General features: G+C 33.4%; 2 protein-coding genes across 2 annotated transcripts; one reads left to right on the top strand and one right to left on the bottom strand.

Annotated features, from left to right (window-relative positions):
- The first annotated feature begins 300 nt into the window (after positions 1–300).
- Positions 301–5079, top strand: Maf1 (repressor of RNA polymerase III transcription Maf1). The gene is made up of 4 exons (XM_088266274.1): positions 301–1082; positions 1170–1290; positions 2688–2965; positions 4377–5079. The coding sequence occupies exons 1-4, from the start codon at positions 853–855 to the stop codon at positions 4438–4440; spliced, it is 693 nt and encodes a 230-aa protein (XP_088122400.1). The 5' UTR covers positions 301–852; the 3' UTR covers positions 4441–5079.
- A 12092-nt stretch (positions 5080–17171) lies between these two features.
- Positions 17172–25668, bottom strand: Pcif1 (Phosphorylated CTD-interacting factor 1). The gene is made up of 6 exons (XM_088266263.1): positions 24292–25668; positions 22927–23106; positions 21951–22088; positions 20610–20887; positions 19635–19904; positions 17172–18403 (listed from the first exon to the last, which is right to left on the bottom strand). The coding sequence occupies exons 1-6, from the start codon at positions 25243–25245 to the stop codon at positions 18199–18201; spliced, it is 2025 nt and encodes a 674-aa protein (XP_088122389.1). The 5' UTR covers positions 25246–25668; the 3' UTR covers positions 17172–18198.
- Positions 25669–25999: the final 331 nt, after the last annotated feature.

Raw genomic sequence — 25999 nt, 5'->3', positions numbered from 1 at the left:
CACTGCGTTTATATGACACAGTGCCCTATGCACCATTGGGGTGCGGATAAGGGTTTTATTTATTATTAAGTTATACATCGACATCCAGAATTAACGATTATTACAATAAGTTGCAATATCACAAAAATTGAAGTTACTAAAATAGAGAAACGATAAAAACAGAGTACACACATAATTAGATTTTCTATTGGTCGCGATAAATGATGCGTTATCGAAATGTAGGTTACCTACCTACATGTTTATTAACATTTTTGGTGTTGTTTGCAAACAAGTTTCTGTAATGGCAGCACTGCGAAGTGTAAATAAAAATATGTCTGCCGTTGTTAGTGGGTAGCTGTAAAAGTTGTGAAAAGAGATTTGTACAATTTTTATATCATTTGGTTGATATTTTCCGTGCTCATTTGTGATTTTAACAGAGTGATTGTTCCTTCTTAGCCATGTATTATTTCATAGACTCTGAACACTAATCAGTTGTTGTTTATCAATAAAGAAGTTTTTCAACTTGGACTCGCCCTTGAAACAAAGCCAATCTTTGGTCTATTTATAAATATCTTAAGACAGAACTTTTCAAAACACTTTCTCTAGCTGTTGTGATGTTATCGAATCCTTTATATGTTGATAATATACGCAAAATATCTCTTTACCCCAGTGCTAACTTAATACATTCGAAAAGAAAAGGTATATTCATACACCCTACAACGATGTTCAGAAACTTTCAAGTGGGAAATACAACGCTCAGAACACAACGAAGTTGTCATATAAGAGTTAAATTTTAACTTTCTCGAGTGTTGATTATTGTTATTTGTTACCGCGTAATCCTTATCCGTATTGCTAATAGCCGAAACGCTTAAAATGAAGCTTTTGGAAAGCAGTAGATTCGAGGCCATCAACAGCGCCCTGTCCATCCAAACTGGAGACAGCGCGATATCGGGCCGGATAGAGAGCTATAGCTGCAAGATGGCCGGCGGAGACAAGGCCCTGTACAAGAGGTTCACGTCGGAGGGTGGCACTCCGCACGACCTGCAGGCACTGTCTCCTCCGCAGACCGCTCTCGGCATGTCCCCGGGCTGCGGTTCCTACAGGTGAGCTCCGCGCCCCGACTGCACCACACATCTGCCGTCCGTCACTCTCCGAATGCTTCTGATCATTGTCCGTTTTATGCATTCTAGTCGGAGTCTCTCTGGGGACGAGGAGGGAATGCTTTGTGATACAATCTCTAGAAAAACCCTATTCTATTTGATTGCAACACTCAACTCTGCATTTCATGACTATGATTTCTCCGATGCAAAGGTATTATATATTTTATAAGTATTACAATTATATCACGTCTCTGTAGGAGGATACCCATACATTAACTTTTACAACTACTCGTAGTTTCTAGATTTAATATTTTGATGTATAGAAATGTTAGGGAGGAAGAAAAATTTTAGTCAGATTTTGTACATAAGGCACTGCATCATGTAACACAGTGTTTTATTGAACGTTAAATACATGAAGGCAAGTTGATCAATCCTGCAATATGTTGTTAATATGTATTTATATTATGTAAAATAAGAGAAAAAAATATATAGCTAGAAAAACAAAACACCCTAAAAAATATTCTAATAAAATGGAAAAAGATATCTTAATATTGGTTGAGTTTATTTCATATAGTTTTTTTAAAACCTTGTTATGACAATAAATACAAAAAAGCAAAAATCAAAAAATTGCTTAATTTATTGGCATTTTTTTGTCTATTAATTTCATAGGATTATAAATTTCATTTCAACATAGCTTGAAAAATGCATTGTAAATGTACCTATAATATTTACTCAAACTCGACACTGGCAGTTAACACAATATTATATTTTAATTTAATGAAATAAAGATGAATATCCTATTAACATTAACAGTATTTTACAAACCATAAAATTCACTTTTTCTTTTAAAAAAATTTCCCCGAAATTCAGGTGCGTCTTATACTCAAAATTAATATTAAAGTATTTAGTGTTTGATTTAAAATTCCTGCCAGTCTTAAAAATACAAATATTCAATGTTGCGAAAAACCTATCTCTATCTGGCAACATTATAGTGATGGGAGTCGTACAATGAAAAATGTAGTCCACCACACATGCATCTGTAGTTACACTACAATTGTATAATGCCTTGTTTTTTAAGGCAAACAGAGAATGGAGGCAATTTTCGGGGACTTAAAAGGCAGTTCGGTTTTATACACCAAGATTTTTTTTTGTCTGTCTTTGCAATCTAATAATAAAAATGGTACAAATGCTTAATTGATTTTTTTTAAATTGCTTAAAAATTAAGGTGGATCTTATAGTTTGTAAAAATGGTGATTGTTGACATAAGAAGTGTACCAGCACCATTAATTACAGTAGTATTTAAATAGTATATCTTCTTCTTCTTACCCTTATTCCGCACGCAATGGTGCATAGGGCACTGCATGGTATTGAAGGCAGTGTTATCTTGATCGTTACTTACATGAAGGCGAGGTGATCACTCCTGCGCATCAGGAACCAGTCCAGGGTAATATTAAATAAATATTAGAGTGTAAAATCACTGATATTTATTTTCACACCCCCTTCCCCCCTAGGGAATCGAACCCAGGATCCCCAGCTCGGTAACTGAACACGCTAACCATTACACTACGGAGGCGGACATGGTATATAAATTTGTGAAAACATTTCCAGAGTCACGAGTTTAGTAAAGAGCCGTCGCTGCAGTGGGTGATGCAGCAGGTGGACGCCAACCTGAGCGCCGTGGCGGGGGAGCAGTATCGCGGGCTGCGCGGGGCGCTGTGGGCCGCCGTGGACGACGAGATCGCCATGCCGGAGTGCGACATCTACAGCTACAACCCGGACCTCGCCTCCGACCCCTTCGGCGAGCCGGGCTGCCTGTGGTCCTTCAACTACTTCCTCTACAACAGAAAACTTAAGCGGATCGTATTCTTCACTTGCCGCGCTATCAAGTGAGTATTCACATTTTATATTGACTTATGACTTACTTTATATTGGATTACTTTAACCACCCTACTCTCGGGTTATTTTCCGAGTGAATTCCGTAGAAAAAAATCGTATTTTTTTCTACAGAATCATGAAAACAATGTTTGGTGTATTCCTACCTGAGTTTTTTTTTTGCTATAATAGGTGCTTTTAGGACGGAACTGATGTACTTTTTCGTTAGGGTGTTCCCTCTGTCTGTCTCGCATAAAATATTTTTGGCACAGGGTTAGCGCAATGGTGCGGAAAAAAGACGCATATCACGTAAGCTCGTATGTGTAGGGCGGTTAAATATATATATATCTTGGGTGTACTGACAAAAAACTTTTTTTTTTAATTCGAAAATATGCAATTTCGACTTAATGATGCAATAATAAAGTTTTCAACGTACTATAAACTGGCAAAGTACACCAAGTAGTTTAAAATGTTATATATATGTGGTTTTAAAAGTAAATTCAACTTTTAGATTAATAGCGGGTATTTTATTCAGGCTAAAAGCTTTAAATAACAGGGATTATTCAAACAGGGAATTTAGAGTTAACATTTTCTGCTAGTATACCCACGGTATAATATATTTTAAAAATAAAACCATTCCTATTTGTCTCTTTACAGTTTAAAAGAATCTTTTTTTAATTGGTTCACAATTTATACCAGCAGCCACCTAACCATTCTAGAAACATACCATTAACATACAATAAAAACACTAAGAACGGGATAGGTATTTCTACCCGTTTGGTCGATTGATGCTCGTGGACGGGAAGGGTGTTTTTACCTTCTGTGCTGGCCTCATTTCAAAGTCAGAAAAGAATGAATTATTTAATGTTTTTATATGAATATTATGTACCCATCTCTTTGTTAAACTATATGTATATAATTACAAAATCCTGTCGCTGGTGGCCCGCAGGCGTAAAAAACATCCATCCTAAATGGATGTGTTAAAAAAAAAATGTATATGTATATATTTTCTTGTATCGTTCACTATCATAGTATTCATAATTATATTTCATTAAATAACAGAGTATTAAATTTTGTTGACCCATTTTTTCACTGAAATAATTGAATTATAATTGCATTACATGTTTACTTTAACATAAATTATGTACTTTCACCTATAAATATTTTACATATGAATTTAAAAACAGGTTTGTGTACTCTTTAATTTAAAATTATGCGGTAAAGAATAGAGTTGTTGTTTATTGTTTTGTTTTTCTTTACTGTTTGCGTGTTGACAGAGTTGGGTGCCGAATTATTTTGTGTGAAATTTTTATTTTGTTGTTGATACATTGGAAAGCCACTAAGTAGTCCCTACAATATAATCTAGCCAGGAGCATGAAATGATTGATTAGTAACACATTTATTTACAGCTTTGTTTTGTTTCAGTCCAATCTATGCGGCAGATTCTGGTGTTGACTTTGCGATGGATGAAGATGATGATATATATTAGATTTATTATTTTGTCTTTTCGGTCATCATTTGTGCTTTGTAAGATTTTATTTTCAGAAGTTGTTTATTATAAAGAATTAATATAAATTAATCTTAATGGTTTGTAATGTAATGATTGCATTTCTACTTAGTTACACTGTTGAACAAAGTCGTCTTTACTAATATCTAGAACTCGCATTGTTGTAACAATTATAATTTAAGTTTAACCTCTTTATAAAACCTGTCTGTAATTTTATTTGATTGCGTAAAGCTCTCGGACAGTTTAAAGCTGACAATATTGTAATTTGCGGTATTTGTTTAGCAATTACTTTATAAATAAAGTCGGTAATATTTGTAGGTACTAAGCAGCTGTAATAACACAGCTACATCTCCGTGAGTTTAAGTAAATAAGTGACTCGTAAAGGATTTTTACTGTGGTTTGTTTAATCATTGAATAGTAGACAACTGAGAATTTCATCGCAAGTCTGTAGTGATTTTAAGACACAATTTTTTAAGTTAATACTATTGGTGCTTATATCTTTCTTTAAAAGTATCTAAATTGCTAAGTGCATATTCAAATTAGATTTCCTTATAATATGTATGCAATGTGTTTTATGTAGAATGAGTTATTTTTAATATAATAAATACATATCTTATAATTTGAAGCCAGTGTCAATTCAATATGTAATTGTATTTTATCTTCTTTCCTTTTCCTATTCATGGTCTTTAAATCCGTAGTGGAAAATCATTTCCTACTATTTATTAACCTTGCCTTGCAAGTACACAATGTGCTTATATATTACCAGCACGTATATATGTTTTTAACTCTTGTAAAATATGCAACATTGCAATTTTACATTTAAAAAAATCTACACCATAATGTACAAATCTAGAGATTAAAAAAAAATCTAGATAAAATAATAAATGTCATTTATTATTTTATAATTTTGACTCACATTTTTAAAAAACCTAACCTAACACTAACGTCAAAAGACATTATTACGCAAAATTCTGCAAAAACACTGTTGACAACCATGTAAACACTTTTCCTGATAGACAAAGAAATGAACTTAGTGATTGCAGCCATTAGAGTAATCACAAGTTATTGTCATTTTAGCATATATTTATGTAAAAAAAAAATATTATTCTTTAAATTTAAAAAAATATATAATTAGTTATGCACAATAAACCTGCTGTCAAAACAAACTGCTGTAGTATTTATAAATACCTATTAGCACTACTTCTTAACATCTACACCAGTTGACAGTTCAGGAAGACCACCAGACGGCGTCTACCTGTGCGCGATGTAAGTTTTATATATTGACGTATTAAAGTACATCTTTGTGAATTCATCTGTAGGTGAAAGAGTTTTTGCTCTAATGTTAAAATGTCTTGGGAATTATATTCTACTGCATATCTCTGCTTTACACACAGATTTCTCTGATTACACACAGGCAGCCCTCAATTTTAGCACATAATTGGCTCCTGAAAATGGATTCCACGGGTGCCCCAAATTTTGTGGTAACAACATTTTAGAAAAAAAAATATTTAAAAAAAATCCTTATAAATTAATGTATAGTCCGTAATATACAGTATTAGTAAACAGCAAACCATTATTGATTATACTAAAAAAATTGAGGGTTTATTTGCATTGAGTCTTAATAAATTGGAATAAAATTTGTATTTCAATCCCACCTACAATTCCCTCAATATTTATGCATTTCCGACCAAAAAACTTTATACAATTGAATTTTTTTAAATGTGCAAAATTTAACTGTGTAAGAACAGAAAGTATGAAAGCCTGTGGCCGCATGTACATACTTTTGTAACATAGTTACTCGTACATTACATTGGGGTATGAAATTTAAGCTCACAATATTACAAAAATAAAAACTTTATATCTGTGAGCTGGACTATAACATATGCTATATATGGACTATATAATCTCGGAGTATAGAGATTCTTTATAAATAATAAAAATACACAATAGTGTATTGTATACATTTAATGTCAAGTAAGTAAAATATTAAAAATGTGTACTTAAATTTCGCTGTCTTTCATAATGATAATGATTTGTTAATACATATGTAGTGACATGTTGAGATCTGTGATTTTATATGTTGTTGCTGTAAACAAAACAAAATTTAAAGTATATTACTAATAAAAATAAAAGAGGTGACCTATATCTTATCTGCGTTTCCATAATATTATGCACATTTTTATTTTTAAAAAATTCCAAATTTGTACACACAATGAACCTTCATTAAATAACCCATGGGATAAATGGGTCAATTTATTAAATATTCAAATGTATGTTTATTATGTTTGAAGGGATAATTTATGATTTTTGGTGAGTTTATCTGGGTAAGTTGTGTAACTTATGTTGGCAGGCTTCTGTAACTTATGTTTTCAGTCATACATATCGAACACATAAATAGAGCGGGATAATAGACATTCGAGGTTTTGTGGCATGCAGCACTAAAGCTCTTTTGAGCGCCAAGGTTGGCGTCTCGGAACAATTGGTTAATAATCTATATATAAGAACTATGCTCATTGTTGTTTTAATCTCACTAATTGCTTTGAAATAGGCTCCAATTGATTCTAGAAGTTTCATTGCCGGAGGGTAAAACTTAAACCAAGTCATCGTAGCACTAAACAGTGAGGTTCTTTTTTTTGTATCCGGTTCAGCTGCCAAAAATTAATAAACAGGCAATGAGACATGTTTTCCATATGTACGATCAGATCAGAAGTGGATAGTGCTGTAAAGTCCGCTTCTACACAGTCAAGTACTATGTCGTACAAATCCTCTCATGTCTGATTATCCTCCTACAACCGTAGAATTATGTAGTTGGCATTGGGACATTCCTCTACTTAGTAGGGGGTAAATTATCCATCCCTTGAGGGCTTCTTTCGCATCCCCAGTTTGCTTTTGTATTTGGGGACCACTCTTTGAGGTTTGAATTGTTTTGGCATATTTCTACACTGGTCAGTAGCTAGTTGTCCGCCTTCCCAGACGGAGGTAGTGTCAGGAACAAGTTCGGAAGCTCGGGAGGTATTTAAACCAATTATGTTAGTAAAAATTTAAAAAACTTGATCATTCAATCCCAAAATTTATGCAAGTTTCTTATATTTTTTATGACTATTCAGATGCTGATAAGTTTTCTTAGAGAATCCATCAATCTGATCAGAAATTATTTGCTTAAATAAAAACTACTAGTGAAATCAATCATAATCTTTTGATTTTATTAATTAATTAAACAATATGTAGTATGGAGTTGTACAATGTATAAAAATACTTAAATATTTTGTAATCAATAACTGAAATGAATTGTCATTTTATATTTATTTCCAAAGTCATAAGGCAATACAAATTTTGTTTGGAATTACAAAATTATCACATGGTTTGTAAGTGTTTTTCTTTATTCAAAGGGCAAATTCCCTTTTCTCAATAATTTACCGTACCTATGTATCAGGTGTCCGGTGGCAAAATTCGGATTTAAAATTTTAATAAAAAATTAACTGGAATGGATAAACATTTTTTTCAATAACTATGTTAAAGATCCGCCTCCGTAGTGTAATGGTCAGCACGCTCGGCTACCGTTCTGGAGGTCCCGGGTTCGATTCCCAAGGGGGGTAAAATAAATATAAGTGATTTTTTCACTGTAATATTTATTCAATATTATTACCCTGGACTGGTACCTGAAGCGGAGGGCTGATCACCTTTCCTTCATGTGTAAACGATCAAGATAACACTGCGTTTATATGACGCAGTGCCCTATGCATCATTGGGGTGCGGATAAGGGTTTATTTATGTTAAAGAAGAAAAGTCCGGATTTTATTCCTTAAAAATTAATTTGTCTAAATGTAGACCGTCACGTGGGACACACTCTTGGAATCTCACCTCGATATTCCGTGCCACTTGCTAGGGAAGTGACGTCGGGATGCCATTAACTTCGCGAACAATTTTTTTTATACGGTTTGTCGGTTTTATACATTTTACTTTGCAAACGATCCACGGCCTGAGCCCAGCACGACGTCGAGAACAAATGAAAACATCCAACTCGTCGCGTAATAATCTGTGTCAAGCCGTGCGCAAGAGAACGGCTACCCTAGGGATATTGTGCACGAAATATTGAAGGACTTTTACCCTTTTAAGATTCAAATTGTGAAAGCTCTAAAACCAAACGATTCCAATTTAATTAAAATTTTCTGCGATTGTCTCGCAGAAAGTACGAAATTACTCCTGTTAGAGTAATTTCGTATGATAAACACTATCTTTTGGAGTGATGAAGCCCATTTAAATTTAAATGGATGTGTAAATAAGCAGAATTGCTGTTATTGGTCACCTAAAGGACAGAACTCACGTTTCAAATAAAAACAGCCACTTCACAGTCCCAAATTGACGGTTTGGTGTGCATTGTCAAGCAGTGGAATAATCGGACCCATTTTTTTTTGAAAATTGTCGAGGGCAATCCATTACTGTGAACGGGGTTCCAAACCGGCGCATGCTTAGCGATGATTTTTTGTCAAAAATAGGAACATTATGCCTCCACTTCACACGCATGATTCCAGCAAAATAGAGCTACCACTCACACTTCTAGAGAGACGATGACGATCTTCATGATTTGTTCCCTAAAAAAATTATTAGTGTTTCGATGACATGCCCTGGCTACCCAGGTCGCCAGATCTCACTTCTTTTGACTTTTTATTGTGGGGGTAACTCCAAACTAAAGTGTATGAAACCAACCACACAACAATCTCTGCACTAAAAAAATATCATTCGTGAAGTTAACGGCATCCCGACGTCACTTCTCTAGCGAGTGGCACGGAATACTGAGGCCAGATTCCAAGAGTGAGTCTGACGTGACAGTCTACATTTAGACAAAATAATTTTTAAGAAAATAAATACGCACTTCTCTTCTTTGTAATAGTTATGGAAAAGTTTATCCTTTGCAGTTTATTTTTTATTAAAATTTAAAATCCTAATTCTGCCACCGGACACCTTATATATGTATGTGCATGTTCTTATAACACTATATTAACTGAACTGGATCTCATTTTGAATAACGAGAAATATTGTGATAATTATGTTTAAAGAATAATTAATTTGAGTATTACAAAGTTTACAGAGGTATTGTAAAATAATATTGAGATTTAGGAAGATGTAAAGAACAGCAAAGATATTCTATTTTATCAATTTAATTTACATTGAGTGGTAACTCAAGTTATTGAAATTGCAATAATACAACCTCGTTCTGATTAAAAAGATGCTGATATTTTAAAATATAATTTGATAAATCTTATTGACATCCAAAACAATTCATGTCTAGAAGTTTCTGATTGATGGTTGTGTTGTTTTTAATGCCAAAATGAATATATCCATGTTCTCTGGTGTCTTTAAAATTACAGTAGAACTTTTTTCTTTATAATTACATGTTTATAAAAAAAACATGCATATTTCATTATGCATTTTTAGCTTGATAAGGACATTTCTGTAAATATTATAAATCATAACATAAAATTTATTTGTATTACATATATCCAAGTTAGCTTCATATATCGCTCACTCCTTTCAAGAACGTCATAAATCAAAAAACTTGATTTTTCAAGGAGAACGTTTTTAAAGTTTAAAAATATAATACAATGTATTAAAAATAAATATCAAGCCACTTACTGAACTTTTTATTGTGCAGCAGATCTTTTTAGGTAAAACCTGAAGGTTTTTTCTCCATTTGAAAAATATTAAGTTTATTTAAAAAAAATAATTAAACAATACCTTTTCTTCAAAATGCAAACATAAGACTTTCTGCCCTGTAGCGGGTAAATATAAAGTTAAAAATATGCCACTTTTGTTGGGATATAGTACATTTTCTGGGCATTCCGAAAACATGCACAACTGAAAATTGACGATTTTTGATAAATCAAGTCATAAATGACGTTCTTGAAAGGAGTGGGCGATATGTATGTAATTGATCAAAGTACAAATACAATGAGGTAAAATTAAATGTGGTATAGAAATAAATAAAAATTATAATTACTGTATTTATTATTTTCTATGCCTATTCCCAATATTTATTTTTACATGGTATCAACAAGTAACATCAAACTTGTCTTGGTATGTACCAAATTAAAGATAATATATATATATATATATATATATATATATATATATATATATATATATATATATATATGTATATATATATATATATATATGTATATATATATATATATATATATATATATATATATATATATATATATATATATATTATATATATATATATATATATATATATATATATATATATATATATATATATATATGTATATATATATATATATATATATTATATATATATATATATATATATATATATATATATATATATATATATATATATATGTATATATTATCTTTTTATCCCCGGAATAAGGAATAATATCCCGGAACTCACTTCATATCAAGCTTTGTACTAAAAAAAATATATATATTCAAATATAATTTTAATATTCATATAATATCGTATTGATGAATTATATAAATAAAGATTATAATTGGGTAAGCACAAACATTGATCCGTCTAATTGATATTGAATATTTTTTTTAAAAAATACGTAAAAAAAGGCCGGAATACCGTTCCACCGCATTACTTAAAAAAAAAACTTTTAAAAGATTTTAAACTTACAATTCAGTTTAAAATTAAATAATTAGAAGAGAAATAAATAAAACAGTTAGTTTCGAGATGATTTATTCTCTGTGCACTTTTTTTAAAGAATATTTACAAAACATGATTATTACATATTTACAATGCTATATTTACAACTTGGCATGTATTACTTAATACTCTTAAAATAAAATATAAAAACAAATTATAAACCTTAACATATTGACTCTATTAGAAATTTCTTACAGAAACATAAATGTATTTAAAAAAAATCAACACTTATCATTAAAAGGAGTAACATAATATGTATATCAAAACAATCATTGTAGGTAATTATATGATAAGTCGTAGGAAATGTATTCCTCAACTTAACCTTCTGTACACATGACAAGCAACTATCAACACGGCTGTCCAAATTTAAAACACAGTAAGGGACATTTTTTTGTAGTAGGTCTCCGTAGTGTAATGGTCAGCACGCTCGGCTACCGTTCTGGAGGTCCCGGGTTCGATTCCCAAGGGGGGTAAAATAAAATATAAGTGATTTTTTCACTAATATTTAGTCAATATTACCATGGACTGGTACCTGAAGCGGAGGGCTGATCACCTTTCCTTCATGTGTAGAAGATCAAGATAACACTGCGTTTATATGACACAGTGCCCTATGCACCATTGGGGTGCGGATGAGGGTTTTATTATTTATTTTTTTGCATTTATGGACTAAGTAGACTCTACTTAGTCCTACAAAAAAAATGTCCCTTACTGTGTTTTAAATTTGGACAGCCGAACACTCCCCATGAGAAAACCTAATGGCAATTAAAACTACAGCAGTCACTTGTAAGGGGTTTTATGCATCAAGTATTATTAGAACTGTCATATCTAGATGCAACGGTATTGGTATTTTTTTTAAATTAAAATAATCACTGCTTAAATGTGTCTTTGACATACTGCCCGTAGAGTGCGGGAAAAACCAAAATTTATTTACAAATGTGAGAAATGTGTTGTGTTAGTTATTATATTTATTAGAAATTATATTATTTTTTGACATCTCATCAAAGATGAATAAGAATATGGAAGTCTGGGCATTTACGGGGCTTACGACCGTCATAGGCTGGTTTAAGTGATCACTTTACACACGTGTAACATTCACCAATTCTACCCATTATTGACAACCACACTACTCTAATTCTTGGAAGTTCTATATATATGAACCAATTTAGAAACCTTGTTCATGAATCACTAGAACTTCACTAGAGACATCTATTAGTGAGATGTAAAGAAGCTTTTTATTAAGCAGAAACTCTTATATTAGTATGTGAGATCCGAATCCTGGATTATAATCACACACATGAGAAACGCCGGAAAATACCATTTTCATTTTTATTATTAAGCTTATAATTTGACCAGATAATTTATTTACAACATTTTGAGTGTGTCCAAATACTTGTTCACAAAATCTGGATTATCTCCAATTAATTGTAATTGGAGATAATCCAGATTTTGTGAACAAGTATTTGGACACACTCAAAATGTTGTAGTAGAAATTATGTGCCAGAACTTAGAAACATGTAGTACTAGGTACCCAGTGACCAATGGAATTAGGGTCTGATGGAAGATTGTGGTCTCAAAACATGCACTCGAAATACAATAGCTGCAAGATAAACTTTTTTTTCTTATCTTTACATTTCTTTAGTGTAGTAGCAATATAGTTCAAGTTTTCCACTATTTTGTTTCTGCCTATATCACAAACCATTTTCATTAAAAAAAATTTTAATAATATATACTCAACATTTTGAGTGTGTCCAAATACTTGTTCACAAAATCTGGATTATCTCCAATTACAGGAGTTATTTTCATATTATTTTTTGACTATGACGGTCGTCAGCCCTGTAAATGCCCAGACTTCCATATTCTTCTTCATCTTTGATGAGAAGTCAAAAAATAATAATATATACTCGATCACTGTTGTGTTAGAAAAGTTATTTGTTACAAATTATTTTCATAATAAAGATATTTAATAAAAAAAATTAAAAAATGCATTTGCATAAATGGACTACACTAGTGATGAGAATGATGGAGAATTTGTGGTGATAATTGTCAAATTATTCTCGTGATAGTGAAAAATTGAGAAACACTCAAATATTTTAATTAACACCGCACTCGTATTTAGAGTTATATTTTTAAAATTTTGGTCTCCCCGATTTTGGAATTTAAAGGTTGGATCGGTTGTTATAATGTTGCGAAATATCAACCAACCGCGTCTTTGCAACGGAACACGGTTAGCGATAAAAAAATGACTAAACAACGTGATAGAAGCAACTATACTCAAAGGAAAGTATAAAGAAGATGTTCTCATACCGCGCATCCCAATGATTCCGACTGATGTGCCATTTCAGTTTAAATGACTACAGTTTCCAGTGCGGCTTGCTTTTGCTATGACCATAAACAAGTCCCAGGGGCAATCATTAAGTGTTTGTGGTATTAATCTGGAAAACCCATGTTTCTCACACGGTCAATTGTATGTTGCCTGTTCCCGTGTTGGAAAACCATCAGATTTGTTTGTCTATGCGCCAGGTAATCAATAATTATTTTTTATTCACAACGCCCTATCACCAGGGTGACGGTTCTGTTCAGGAAAATTTTTTGCCCCGACTATAAAATACGTAGGAACAAAAAACTGCCACATTATGTACAAATCTTTTTGACAGGACGAAGTCTGTCGGGTCCACTAGTATGGTATGTATAAAAATAAAATAATAAAACCCCCTAATATTATACAATGTGGCATAAGAGCTTCAAAATAAAACAAACAAATTTGGGATTGTCGTGTAATCATTCGCAGAGACCTTGAGAGGTTTGATAAACATATAAACAATTGTTTTCTTACTATGTACCACGGGTACTTGAATAAATCACTTAGTGTGCTTGATCTTTAATTTGTTATTCTCTTTGATTCTATTAATGAATTGGTGCCCCTTCCTTTGGTCACTTGTGAATTTGTGGAAAAATGACTGTATCACTATGTAATAAAAAAAAACAGCACAATTTCAGTGTTTCTTGTTCCACAAATAAGGACATTAAAACATTGAATACAGTCTATATACTGACATTGGTTCCATATACTACCACCATTTCACATTTCCTATTTCTAATCACATTACAATATATATGTATTAATATTACAAGACTAAGTATTGAAAAAACATCTCCCTACAAGTTTTCTGGAATACACATTTACATAATATATTAAAATCAGCAACATTGTTTAACAATGAGATCAAAGATTTATTCATTTAAAAAAGGTTTATATTTATTTATTTATATATATATATATATATATATATATATATATATATATATATATATATATATATATATATATATATATATATATATATAAACCTATAAATAAATAAAATTTAACACACGCACATAATTGTACAACTCGGAGTAATATGTACATGGTTACGGTGAATTTCCGCAACAAAAATACATACGCTGTATGTATGAACTTTTTCTTATCAACTGACATAACTCAGTTATACATTTATAGAAAATTATACGGTTTTGGTGCATTTTAGTAACGTTTGGCGAGTGAGTACTTTCGAAGTATATTGTATCTGTGGAGATTTTTTTCCCTTTCTTTACAAACATTTACCAATATTGTGAACAAAAATGTAATCACAAATTCTTGAGTCACATATAAAAAAAAAAAACTGAATGAGTAGTTTTCAACCATCGGTTATTGCTATTAAGTCGGTATTATAGATAAAACATTTAATAAACTATTAGAAAATGTCTTCACTAGTCACACGTTTTATATTGAAATAAACAGTAAAATTATACACGGAACATCTCATACATGCTCCTTTGGGATTAATTTTATTTGGATATTTTCTCCGAGAGGTTATCCGGGATTATTTTATTTTCATTGTAAGTTACTAATACTACTTATCACACATTTATAAACAACTTCAGATACAAATGAGGCACCATATTTATAGAAAATTGTTTTCTAATTCTATTTTAGGATTTATTTTATATTTAATTACATATTAAATGTAAAACTTTCACGGGAAATGTGTAATACTACCGCCCCTATTTTAAACAGCGGTAACAGCAAGTATTCGGGAGAAACAAACAAAAAGGTCTACCAACCAGTATGTAGCGATATTAATGACATTAGTCGGCATATCCATTAGGAACAGGGTGCTCCACAACTACTACTGTATATGTTATTGCGCTCCGAGTGTACCACACCGATCCGTTTGACATAAGGTCCAACACCTAACACCCAGGGGAAGGGGGTTGGTCACAGTGCGTTTAGGCTCGGGAAGGCTTGAATCTACAGTTCTTTTTTTTTTTTCTATAAATATTTAAGTAATTTATCATTTAACAGAAAAGTAGAAATTTTTTATTTCTTAATATTAATAAAATATATTAACGATTAACAATCAAGTATTATTTTTATGTACAGAACAGACACATCATGCATCGTGAGAACAATGCCCATATACATAGATATTTTACGGAGCTTAGTATAAAATAAAGAGCTTAGTACAAAAGAAACTGTGAATAATGATCATATAAAAATAAAGTACGGCCAAATCATTGATTACAGTCAAAGTGGTTTAAGGGGTGCATTTCCAAATGTATTACTGCATACAAAATAATTTAATCCAGTTTACTATTTTAAAATTACCTGAGTTGGAATATTATGTATTTAATGTTATAAGTTACATATCCTGATACAATGCTGTAAAAAAAGGGAATAAAAAAAAACAAGAATATTCTATGAGGGTCGAGATAATCACATCAGAAAATATTATGCTTGTGAAATTTTTACTAACTATAAAAAAAAACTTTTTATGTTTTTATTATATACAATCTTAAATTATAAAGATTGGAAACTGACAAAATGTCCTATTAAAAAGATTTATCATAAGAGAATCACAACAAATTGATACATTTTGCGAACTTGGCACTGTCTTTCTAATGTAAATGCGTTTTTTAAAAATGGTGCCTAGAAAAATATGTTTTGTTTAAATTTAAAAACAAAAATGGTCTAATAAAAATAAATGATATAATTATGCACATGTAGATGAGTGTGCTACAACATACAAACCAAAAATGTTTTTCAATCGCGCTTCAATTAAAACCCCAAAAAATAAGTCATTGCATATTTCCCTTAACAGAATTGACGTTGGATTAATGCAACCCGGAAATTCAGCAAAGAAAAAAAGACAGCAAATTGACAATTCACTGTCAATAAAACATCACTTTTAGGGCACTGATGATGCCGACGAAAGACTACAGATGATGAAAAAAGTCTACATGTATATTAATTCATGCATTTAATAATTTAACCGTTTTTGGTTTAAATAATATCTGATAATCCTAAACATTGAAATAGCAGGCACATATTTGAATTGATGAGGAATATTTTTTTTGTACATTCTGTCAAATTTTTCTAGGCTCTATTTTCCATAGAACAAATATGAAATCAGAAGGTCCATTTGCAAAGTAACTAAATCAATCAAATACAACATTTTATTTTGTAAATACATAATCTGTTAAAAAAATTATATTTCACGCAATTTGAGAACCATTCAAATAATGCAGTTTGCAATCACAATATGAAAAGGGATGATTTAATGAATAATTTTACTTCTAGTATCTACGTACATATTAAGTATTGGTTTTCTCACATTGTTTTTTTTTACTTATGTGAAATAAATACACTCCTGAGTTATTCATAATGTAAAGTAATGTAATTTTTTAATTAAACCCTTATCCGCACTCCAATGGTGCATTAGGCACTGCGTTATATAAACGCAGTGTTATCTTGATCGTTTACACATGAAGGAAAGGTGATCAGCCCTCCGCCTCAGGTACCAGTCCAGGGTAATATTGAATATATGTAACAGTGAAAAAATCACTTATATTTATTTTACCCCCCTTGGAAATCGAACCCGGGACCTCCAGAACGGTAGCCGAGCGTGCTGACCATTACACTACGGAGGCGGACATAATGAGGAGGAAGTAATGTAATGTAATGTTCATAAGTATTCATTTTATTTTTATCAAATTTTTGTAAACGAGGTCAATGTTCTAGATTAAGTTTTTAGTTTTTTTTATACATTAATTGTTTCATATTAATGTAGATGGATTACCATCAAAACAATATTTATTTCTTTCCAGAACTATTTTCAATTGACAGTCAAATTTCGTTAAATCCAAGTAGAACTGATCAAAAATACGAATAAATATGTCAAATTAGGAATCAGTGGATTTGTTTTTTACTCATTTTCTGTTTTTAGTCATTTAATTTGATGAGTAAAAACAAATGAATGAGAAATTTTAAAACAAATGAGTAATTTTTGAATTTTTTACTCATTTTCAAAAATGCACAACAGTTTGAATATGACAATGTTTCGCAAGAAATGCATATTTTTGTTGGGAAAATAACAAAATAAGTTGATAATTGAAAAAAGTTAACTTTTTTAGAAAGTTTTTTTAAATTTTTAATATGAGATATATTTAAATTTATTTTATTAGATTTTGATTTAGAGCAAATATTTATTTGAATTTATCAAATGTTTTGAATGAATAAAATCATTAGAGGTACTTGAATTTTGTAATATTTTTCTAATATGGCAAAATTCAAATGATCATTTCTCAATCCATGACATTTTACTGTAATGTTTGATAACCGAGATCCACAAAATAAACACCATCTCAATCAAAAAATATCTCTGTAAATACAAAAATGAATAATTTAATTAATTGATTTGGCAGTCACTTTGTGATAATATCTACCCATTTTTAAATAGAATTTTACTTAGTATTTACTTTGATACTACTATGTCTTATTTCCATAACACTTATACACAGTATACAGTGTTTGAAAATGATGCGGAATGCAACGAAACACATGCCACAATACATTTTAAGAAGTAGTTGTATTTACCGAGTAAAATTTAAATTAAAAACAAAAATTAATAGTACATACAAATACAATTTGATTAAAGCACTAATGTGTGTTAGTAATGTTCATGTATATATTGCACAGACAGAGTGAGGCGGTCGTGTGTGCGCTAGCGGGAGTGGGAGTCTCACGTGATGCCCATTGGTGTGGCAGGGTGAGCCGGCGCGGGCGTTGCGGGGGGAGGCCGATCGCGCTGGCGCTCCCGGCCGGGCCGCCACGCGTCCAACAGCGCCTCCACGCGCTCCTCCGTGGGCCCCCAACGAGCGTGCCCCGCTACGTTCTGCAGCCACACAACCAGCGTGCCGTGCACCGACCTGAAGAGCACCTCGTTCCTAAGGGGTAAACACAATCAATATATCACCTCTTATAAAATATTCGCTTTCATAAAGTAATGGTCAGCACACTCAGGTATTGTACTGCATGTCCCGGGTTCGATTCCCAGAGGGGGGGGGTCAAATAAATATAAGTGATTTTTCACTCAATATTTATTCAATATTACCCTGGACTGGTACCTGAAGCGCAGGGTTGATCACCTTTCGTTAACGATCAACATAACACTGTATTTATATGATGCAGTATCCTATGCACCATCAGGTGCGGATAAGGGTTTGAAATAGAAGAAAATATTACTAAATCTAGTATTTAAGCAAAACTTGATGCCAAAAATAGGAGCTTTCCCTACTTAAACTTCCCTTCCCGGTGATTTGTATTTACTACAACTCGACTTTTGAAACAATTTGTGAAAAATTCGGGAATAAAATCACCAATACACAAACGTTTCTGTGTGTCGCGTGTGGCATGCTTTGTAAGTAAATATACGTGCATGTCGCATGTCGTAACGTGTTTACTCCGCCAGTCCAGTAGTGTGCGGATCGTCTTGCGCGATGGTCGCGTTTCACTATGCCTTCTATAACAGCCACATACGATGTCTTTTTTTTCTCATTTTCAGGTAATTATCAGAGCTAACATTACAAAATTGTTAACTATGGTCAATAAAAGCAACATTTAAGAATATTCACATTTTTTTCGTTTTTAAATGACATTTTCATATGGTGTACAAAATACATATCACCGGTGCACGCAGAAGTTTTTCAGCATCGTAAGAAAAGGGTAAATTAAAACCTGTTAAAAGAGAAACTTACTATGGTTTTTCCCGACCAAAGTAACCTCCTATCACAAAATATGTTAAATATTAACATTAATACAAATCCCATTAATTCAAAATTAAAGGGGCTTAAATTTAATAGAAAAAAAATGTTTGGAGTATGAAAAAAAACCTTACTCATTTTCAATAAGTATTTTTTTTTTATGGATATAAAAACCGATGTGTAATTTGTATTTTTTGGCTGAATAAAAAACTCCCGGAAGAGAATCAAACCAGAAATAGAATCAATTGAAATAAAATCAATCATTAATATTGTTATTGAAAACTATAATGTGATTAAAATGTAGAGAATTCGTTTCTCGATAATTAATTTCCGCCAACATAGAGAAATCTGACAAATCTTGTAAATGAAAATAATGAATGAATAATGCTCTATTAGAATGGGAGATGCCACATACTTAACCATAATGTGCTGGAAGCCGTGTCGGTACTCGTGCTCCAGCGCCGGCACCACTATCTGTTTCCGCTTGAAGTTGGAGGCCTCCAGCTTGAGCAGCGCCCCCTGAGGCTGCGAGCCCCACTCGGCCAGGAACACCACGAAGCTCAACGGCTCGGCTGACTCGGACAGCAAGCGCTCCATGTGCCGGATGCTCGCCTCCAGCAGCTCCTCGCAGTATGGCGGATTCACCTCAAAAGACCCTGACACCGGCTTGAAGTCCAAGAAGGGCCTGGTGGACATATAAATATACATACAGGTCAAATCTCGGTATTACGAACTTTACGGGACCAAAAAAATATTTCGCTATAATGAAAATTCATTACACTGGATGTATAGGATATGCCACATTTTAAATTTATTTTATCGCTATATTATACCCACTCTTATTAGAAAATTAAAATTAGTTATTACTGTTACACTACACCCGATCTTCCGGCCAGTGATCAATAAAATATAGGTACCTACCTACTACAGGACACAACAGAAATGAAACTATGATTTTCAAACTGCGAGACTTTATTGGAAAAAAGAAATTTAAAAGCAATGAAAGAAAAGTGAATGAAAATGCAATTTCAAATAGGTTTTTAATTTTTTATAAAAAATATCGTAAACTTTCTTTTGGACTTCTCAATATTTTAAAATAAATTGTAACATCATTTTAAAATTTTGAAAAAAAAAGTTCGTTACTCTGAGATCGACTTCGCTACATTGAATTTTGGTTCAGTACATTTTATATGGAAGTTTTCCGGGGACGAATTGCAGATTCGTTATACTGGATATTTCGTTAATTCGGCATTTGCTAACAAAGAGATTTGACCTGTATATACATATTTATAACTGAAACAATAAGCCTTATCGATAATAAATTTCATTATTTCGTTCATTCTGTTTTTATTTATTTGAAAACAACTCTCAGAGATGATTCGCTACTCACCCTCTAGAACCGAAGTAGCTATCCGTGTCAGAGAATGGGGAGCAGTACTGGCGAAAGTAACAGTTGAGCGGACTGGCGAAGCACTCGAAGGTGACTCCGAACATCTTGTGTAGGCACTCAAACACCGTCACGGGCAGCGAGGATTGCGTCATGTGACTATCGCACGTTGGCCCCGTAGAGCCCAGGAAGGCCGCATACCGCTTGATCAAGCACCAAACTCGCCCCAGAAATAATTCGTACTTCTTATCGTCAAAACAACTGTATCTGTACAGGTGCTCCTGAAAACACAATTTAAACCTTTTAGTGCTGACATTTTTTCATATACATATGCTAAAATTGCTGAAGACATTTTTATCAAAATGGGTGGACATTATAATGCTCATTTGGTGCAACAATGGCATAATTACACTTTTAGAAATATTACAGGAGATGTCATTCAGACGTTGTAGCAATAGAAATGGCGCCATTTTACTCAATTCTATATTGACACTCGCGCCATCTCGCAGCATTTTACCACAAAATCAATTCTGTCAATGTTTCTCCTGATGTAAATAGTCTTTCCGCACATTTTGAAATATTTAACTTGTCTTTAAAAAAAAGTGTAATTTGTCATTGTTGCATCAAATGAGCAATAAGGGCGGAAAAATAGGTTTCGACAACAACAAAAAAGTATTTGTTTTCCATTAAAAATTACTAAAAATCTGTTAATATTATTAACGAAACGCGGATACTGTAACACAACTTCCTAGCTCGACTGCCAAAATACACTGGCATTGTCGGTATATTGACAGTTGCGCTTTTGGCAAAGTATACCCGAGTCGATATATCGATTCTCAGCACTCTAAGGGCGTTTGTCCACTACACGGAATTACACGGAATATTACCGTCCGGCACGTCAGTTAGCGTTTTAAAACGACAATTGGCTTGTATTGGCATGTTCTTTTGTCCATATTTTTCGGATTGGTGCGTGAACACGTTGCGCATAAATTCGATCACGCTAAACTGTCTTTGTCATTTTTATTTTTCAAAACCGGACTGCCGGACGGTCAAATTCCGGGTAGTTGACAATCGCTCTAAGGGTTAAGCAAAAGTTTCGCTTACTTATTTATTTTTTTATGTAACACCTTCAACTTATGAGATAAATGAGATGAGATGAGATAAACTTATTAACTGACCTGAGTTGAATTTCGCACAATTCTTCAAAAAATGTTAGCTAAAATGTAGAATCTGCTTATAAAGGACAGAAAACTAGCTTCTTTACTCGATGTGAATTTTTAAATATTATTTGAAATATGCAATAGATAAACGATTATGTGTAGCAACGGGAGAAGTAAGTGTTACCAGCTTCTGCAGGTGCAATCCATTGAGAACGAGGGTGTCATTCTGGTACCTCAGCATGGCTTGTTCCCTGTCTAGGTAGTGATCCACGAGGGGCGGTCGAGGTGAAGGAATAGCAAACTGCACGGGGTAACACCAGACCTGTAAACAAACCGTTTTGAGTACCAATTATTCCCTACTTTTAGATTATAAATACACCAAAAGGCCTTAAATTCCAACAACAATTATTCCTTTTTCATAATATTACAAATTTAAAAAATATTCCAAAACTTTTAATGGTTCAAAAATAATTTGATACATAAAAGTAGAATTTTCTTTAGTAAATAAGTTTTTGCTACTGCCAGCAAAAATGCACAGCTGGAACACAGTGCGCAAGTAACATTTTATCTACTGGCAATTCTTAGCATCTTTACCGTATAATGTTCACACAAACCAACCAAATGGAAGTCCCGTAAATGAGCCGACTTCGATATCCCTCATTAAAAAACTTAGTCATCTCCGTTAGAAAATAAACAAATAATATAGTACAGTATATCTCGATAAACACATCATCATATACACATAATTTGGCGTTCAATTTGTAGAACTCCATTTTAATTTATTTATTAATTTTAAAATCAAACACAGATTTTTTGAGTCTATTAAGTTGTATTTTATTAACAAAAACACATAAAAAAATAATGTTGTGACAATTGTTTCGCCTTGTTAGGACATTATCAAACGAATGTCTTTGATGACAATGTTAATTTTTTATGTTAAAATACAACTTAGTACTCAAAAAATCTGTGTTTGATTTTAAAATTAATACATAAAACACAATCTTACAAATCTCTCCTTATCATTCATCATTCACTTTGTGTAATACCAAAAAGTGGTTTATTTAAAAAACAAAGCGAACGATGAATGATAAGGAGAGTGTTATATTACCATACCACAAAGTTAACAATGCTTTTAATATACAAAATACATAATCTTATACCTTTCTCAATGCGGCTTGCTGTTGAGGCGCACTTATTTCTGCTATACCATGGTCCTTGAGCAGTGCGCTGTGCTTCTCTCGGATCTTTCGAGAGTACTCGGCCGATAAGTGGTAGATCTTCAAACAGATCCCTTCCACAGAGGCCTTCACCGTCTCTGTTAGGTGCGGCTGACACTGGCGCTATAATTAACAAAATGCAGATTTTCTATTATTGAGGTAGAAATGATGAACCATAGGATTCAATGAACCATAGGGTCATTTAGAAGATCGCTTACCGTGATGGCCTCACGACACAATCAATTTTAAATCGGATACATTATCATTATTGTCAGTTTACTGAGGTGCGATCGCAGAAAAATTTTTATGTGTTCATTAGAATCTTTTTATTTTATTGTCCATAACCCTTCAAAATTCTGATATTATTAAATTAAAAGTTTAGTAAGATATGCGTTCCATGATCGACACATTCACCAGGGCATCGATTACATATGAAGTTAAAGATATATGTACGTAATGTAGATATAACATTTCTAATTGGTAAAAACAGTTCTATTTGGTATCATTAACTTGACAGTGATAGGGACTTTGAAAGCAATAGCAATATTTTTTAACTTTGATTGTGAAAAACTTTGCATGATTGATTAAATACCAAAATAAGATTCAAAACAAGAAAGGTTTTTTTTGGAATGGATGGGTCCGAATGGAAACAGATAGTTTCTATACCAGACCCGGGAATGTGGCGGGAGCTTTGATAGGCAACATTAATATACCTAACTTGTAATTCCGGCTGAGTCATTATTAAACATAAATAAATCACAACTGGGGTTTGTTCGCATTAATATTTTACTAGACCCACACAGCATTCCAGAACAAATGTTTAGCTACATTCAAGGAAAATTGATCGATGAAGTCACATGTACTTATTTATATTATTCTTCAATTTGTATATTTTGAAAAATATGTATAATTCTCAATATAAAAATAGAAAAGGACTGGAAAATTATTTAACATTAACTACATTAAAGTACAGTAACTGTCCATATATGCAGCAGGATTGACTTTGTATACTGAAATTGTTTTTCAATCTGTCGTATGATATAGTATTATAAATTCTTCATGATCCGCTTGAATATTGCACCATTGTTATTGTAGACACCGATTTTGGAATCTTCATCCCCCGTCGGGTAATTACAGACTGATAAACCTGATGAAGAATCAGAAGTTCCAAAACCGCCTGTTTAGTATATAGTTTAAAGTGGTGCAACATCTAAAGTAATAAAGTCAGATCAATACAGTTAAATTACCAAAAAAGATATAAGTTTATATTTTTCATTCGGACATTAGCGGTCGGTAGGTCAAGCTCACCTTCAAGTGTGCTAATCTATCCTGGAAATCATCATAGGTGGCCCCCACTGTCCGGCGGAGCCACTGGAATGTGTCCTCGGCGTTCCACTTCACCACCTTGCGGCTCTCGGGGGAGGCGTTCCTCGACTCGATCATGGAGGTGGCGGCCTCCGCGTAGCGCGACAGCTGCTTGCGAGCGTCGCCCGTGAACTTGGGGTGGCCCAGTTTGATGGGAATGTCGTTCATGATCTCGTCGTACATGGAGCGGGAGATCTCGGGGAAGCAGTGGCTCGGCAGCAGCGGGTCGCAGCCTCCCTGGTCGCACACCTTGCGCTCCATCAGCCAGCGGTTGAAGGAGTCCTTGGGGGCGTCGATGGACTCCCGAGCGTGGCACAGCTCCTGATAGCACACTCGCAACTTGGAGGCCAGCGAGAACCTGTAGGACTCGATCTCCGGGTGCGGGTGAGGACTCATTGTGGGCGGTCTCTCGTATATGACCACGTTGGTCGGAATGTCCAGATCCCAAGGTCCGGCCAGCACGAACTTTTTGGGAGGAGGCCCGTTGTCCTCGGAGGCTCTCCGCTTGGGAACAATGAGCGCCGGGTTGGCGGGATTCGGTCCGCAAATTCCGAGCGGGTCCGTTATGGGGTCGAATTCTCGTTTCGTCATCGGCATCTCCCACATGGATTCTCCGGAAAGCTTATTCCAAAAGTAGGGTCTGTTTTCACGTTTCGACCAGTACTTCCTCCAACCTTGTTGCAGCAGCTCCGGATGGATATCTTCCATAAAGTTGACCCCCGGCATGGGGGGCCCCTGGGGAGTCTGCGGAGTCGCCTGGCCGGGAGAGCAGTTCGCGTCTCCGACAGTAGGCGGGAGCTTGATAGGAGAACTCAGTATATCCGGAGAGCTATCGTTCGACGTCAGGGTATCCCACGTCGAAGGTCCAGCGACCACCTTGTCTCTTACTTCGTTCATTTTCGACGAAATGTTCGACTCTATTCGAAGAACAAAAAGGCGGGAGTTTACTTAGCGAACATCTAAAGTGCTATAATACCCGCCCGGAGTTCGTACTCATGTATAAAATGTGATTAATGTTCCCAGGCAATGAGAAAACATTATTTAATTGTGTTAAATTGTGTAAATTGTCAAAAAAATGTTAAGTCCGTAATGATATGTGACATTTTATTCATAACATCCAAACATAGCGTGTTTATGAAATATACAGCACAGAGAAGTGGGAAAAAAAATACTTAACGCTTAATTAAGTTTAATCTCATACATAAAATTCAATATACAGACTACGAAAACAACAAACAACTCGGAAATCAAAAATCTTCAAAAATTTATTAAGCACAAACGCAAAACACAAGCTCCGCCATTTGCACACAAATACACTATAGTTGAATGTTACAAGAATAGAAAAATGGTAAACCTTATAAACGTAGTAAATAAAACGTTTTTATCCAGTTTTTTTGTAATATGGGGTATAAAGTTATTATTAATAATTTCATTTAAAAAATAGGCAACTTGCCTTAATTCTGTACCGTGAGGCAAACAAATGCATAACTGAAACAAAAATATTCAAGCGAAGCAAATATAAATCCATTTGTTTCGAAAGAGTTATGGTTTTTGCATTGCCATACATTCAGAAACTCGTATACAAGCTTGTACTAGCATTAATATGTTTGTGTTGTGTGCATCATCGAGCGTCCTAGTCATTACCGGTATT

The sequence above is a fragment of the Brachycentrus maculatus genome, unplaced genomic scaffold (genome assembly GCF_059751285.1).
Source record: "Brachycentrus maculatus isolate JH-2025_06_01 unplaced genomic scaffold, ASM5975128v1 h1tg000263l, whole genome shotgun sequence".
NCBI lineage: Eukaryota > Metazoa > Arthropoda > Insecta > Trichoptera > Brachycentridae > Brachycentrus > Brachycentrus maculatus.
The sequence above is the reverse complement of the archived record's forward strand: the minus strand, read 5'-3'. Positions and strand labels throughout refer to the sequence as shown.

Bases quoted from the DNA above. Each gene is read 5' to 3' on its own strand.
- Maf1 (XM_088266274.1), top strand. From the start codon at position 853: ATGAAGCTTTTGGAAAGCAGTAGATTCGAGGCCATCAACAGCGCCCTG. The intron at 1,083-1,169 runs GTGAGCTCCGCG...TATGCATTCTAG, and splicing joins CCGGGCTGCGGTTCCTACAG to TCGGAGTCTCTCTGGGGACG. The intron at 1,291-2,687 runs GTATTATATATT...AAACATTTCCAG, and splicing joins ATGATTTCTCCGATGCAAAG to AGTCACGAGTTTAGTAAAGA.
- Pcif1 (XM_088266263.1), bottom strand. From the start codon at position 25,245: ATGAACGAAGTAAGAGACAAGGTGGTCGCTGGACCTTCGACGTGGGAT. The intron at 22,089-22,926 runs GTATAAGATTAT...GTTTGTTTACAG, and splicing joins AGCAAGCCGCATTGAGAAAG to GTCTGGTGTTACCCCGTGCA. The intron at 20,888-21,950 runs GTAACACTTACT...TTGTGTTTTCAG, and splicing joins GATTGCACCTGCAGAAGCTG to GAGCACCTGTACAGATACAG.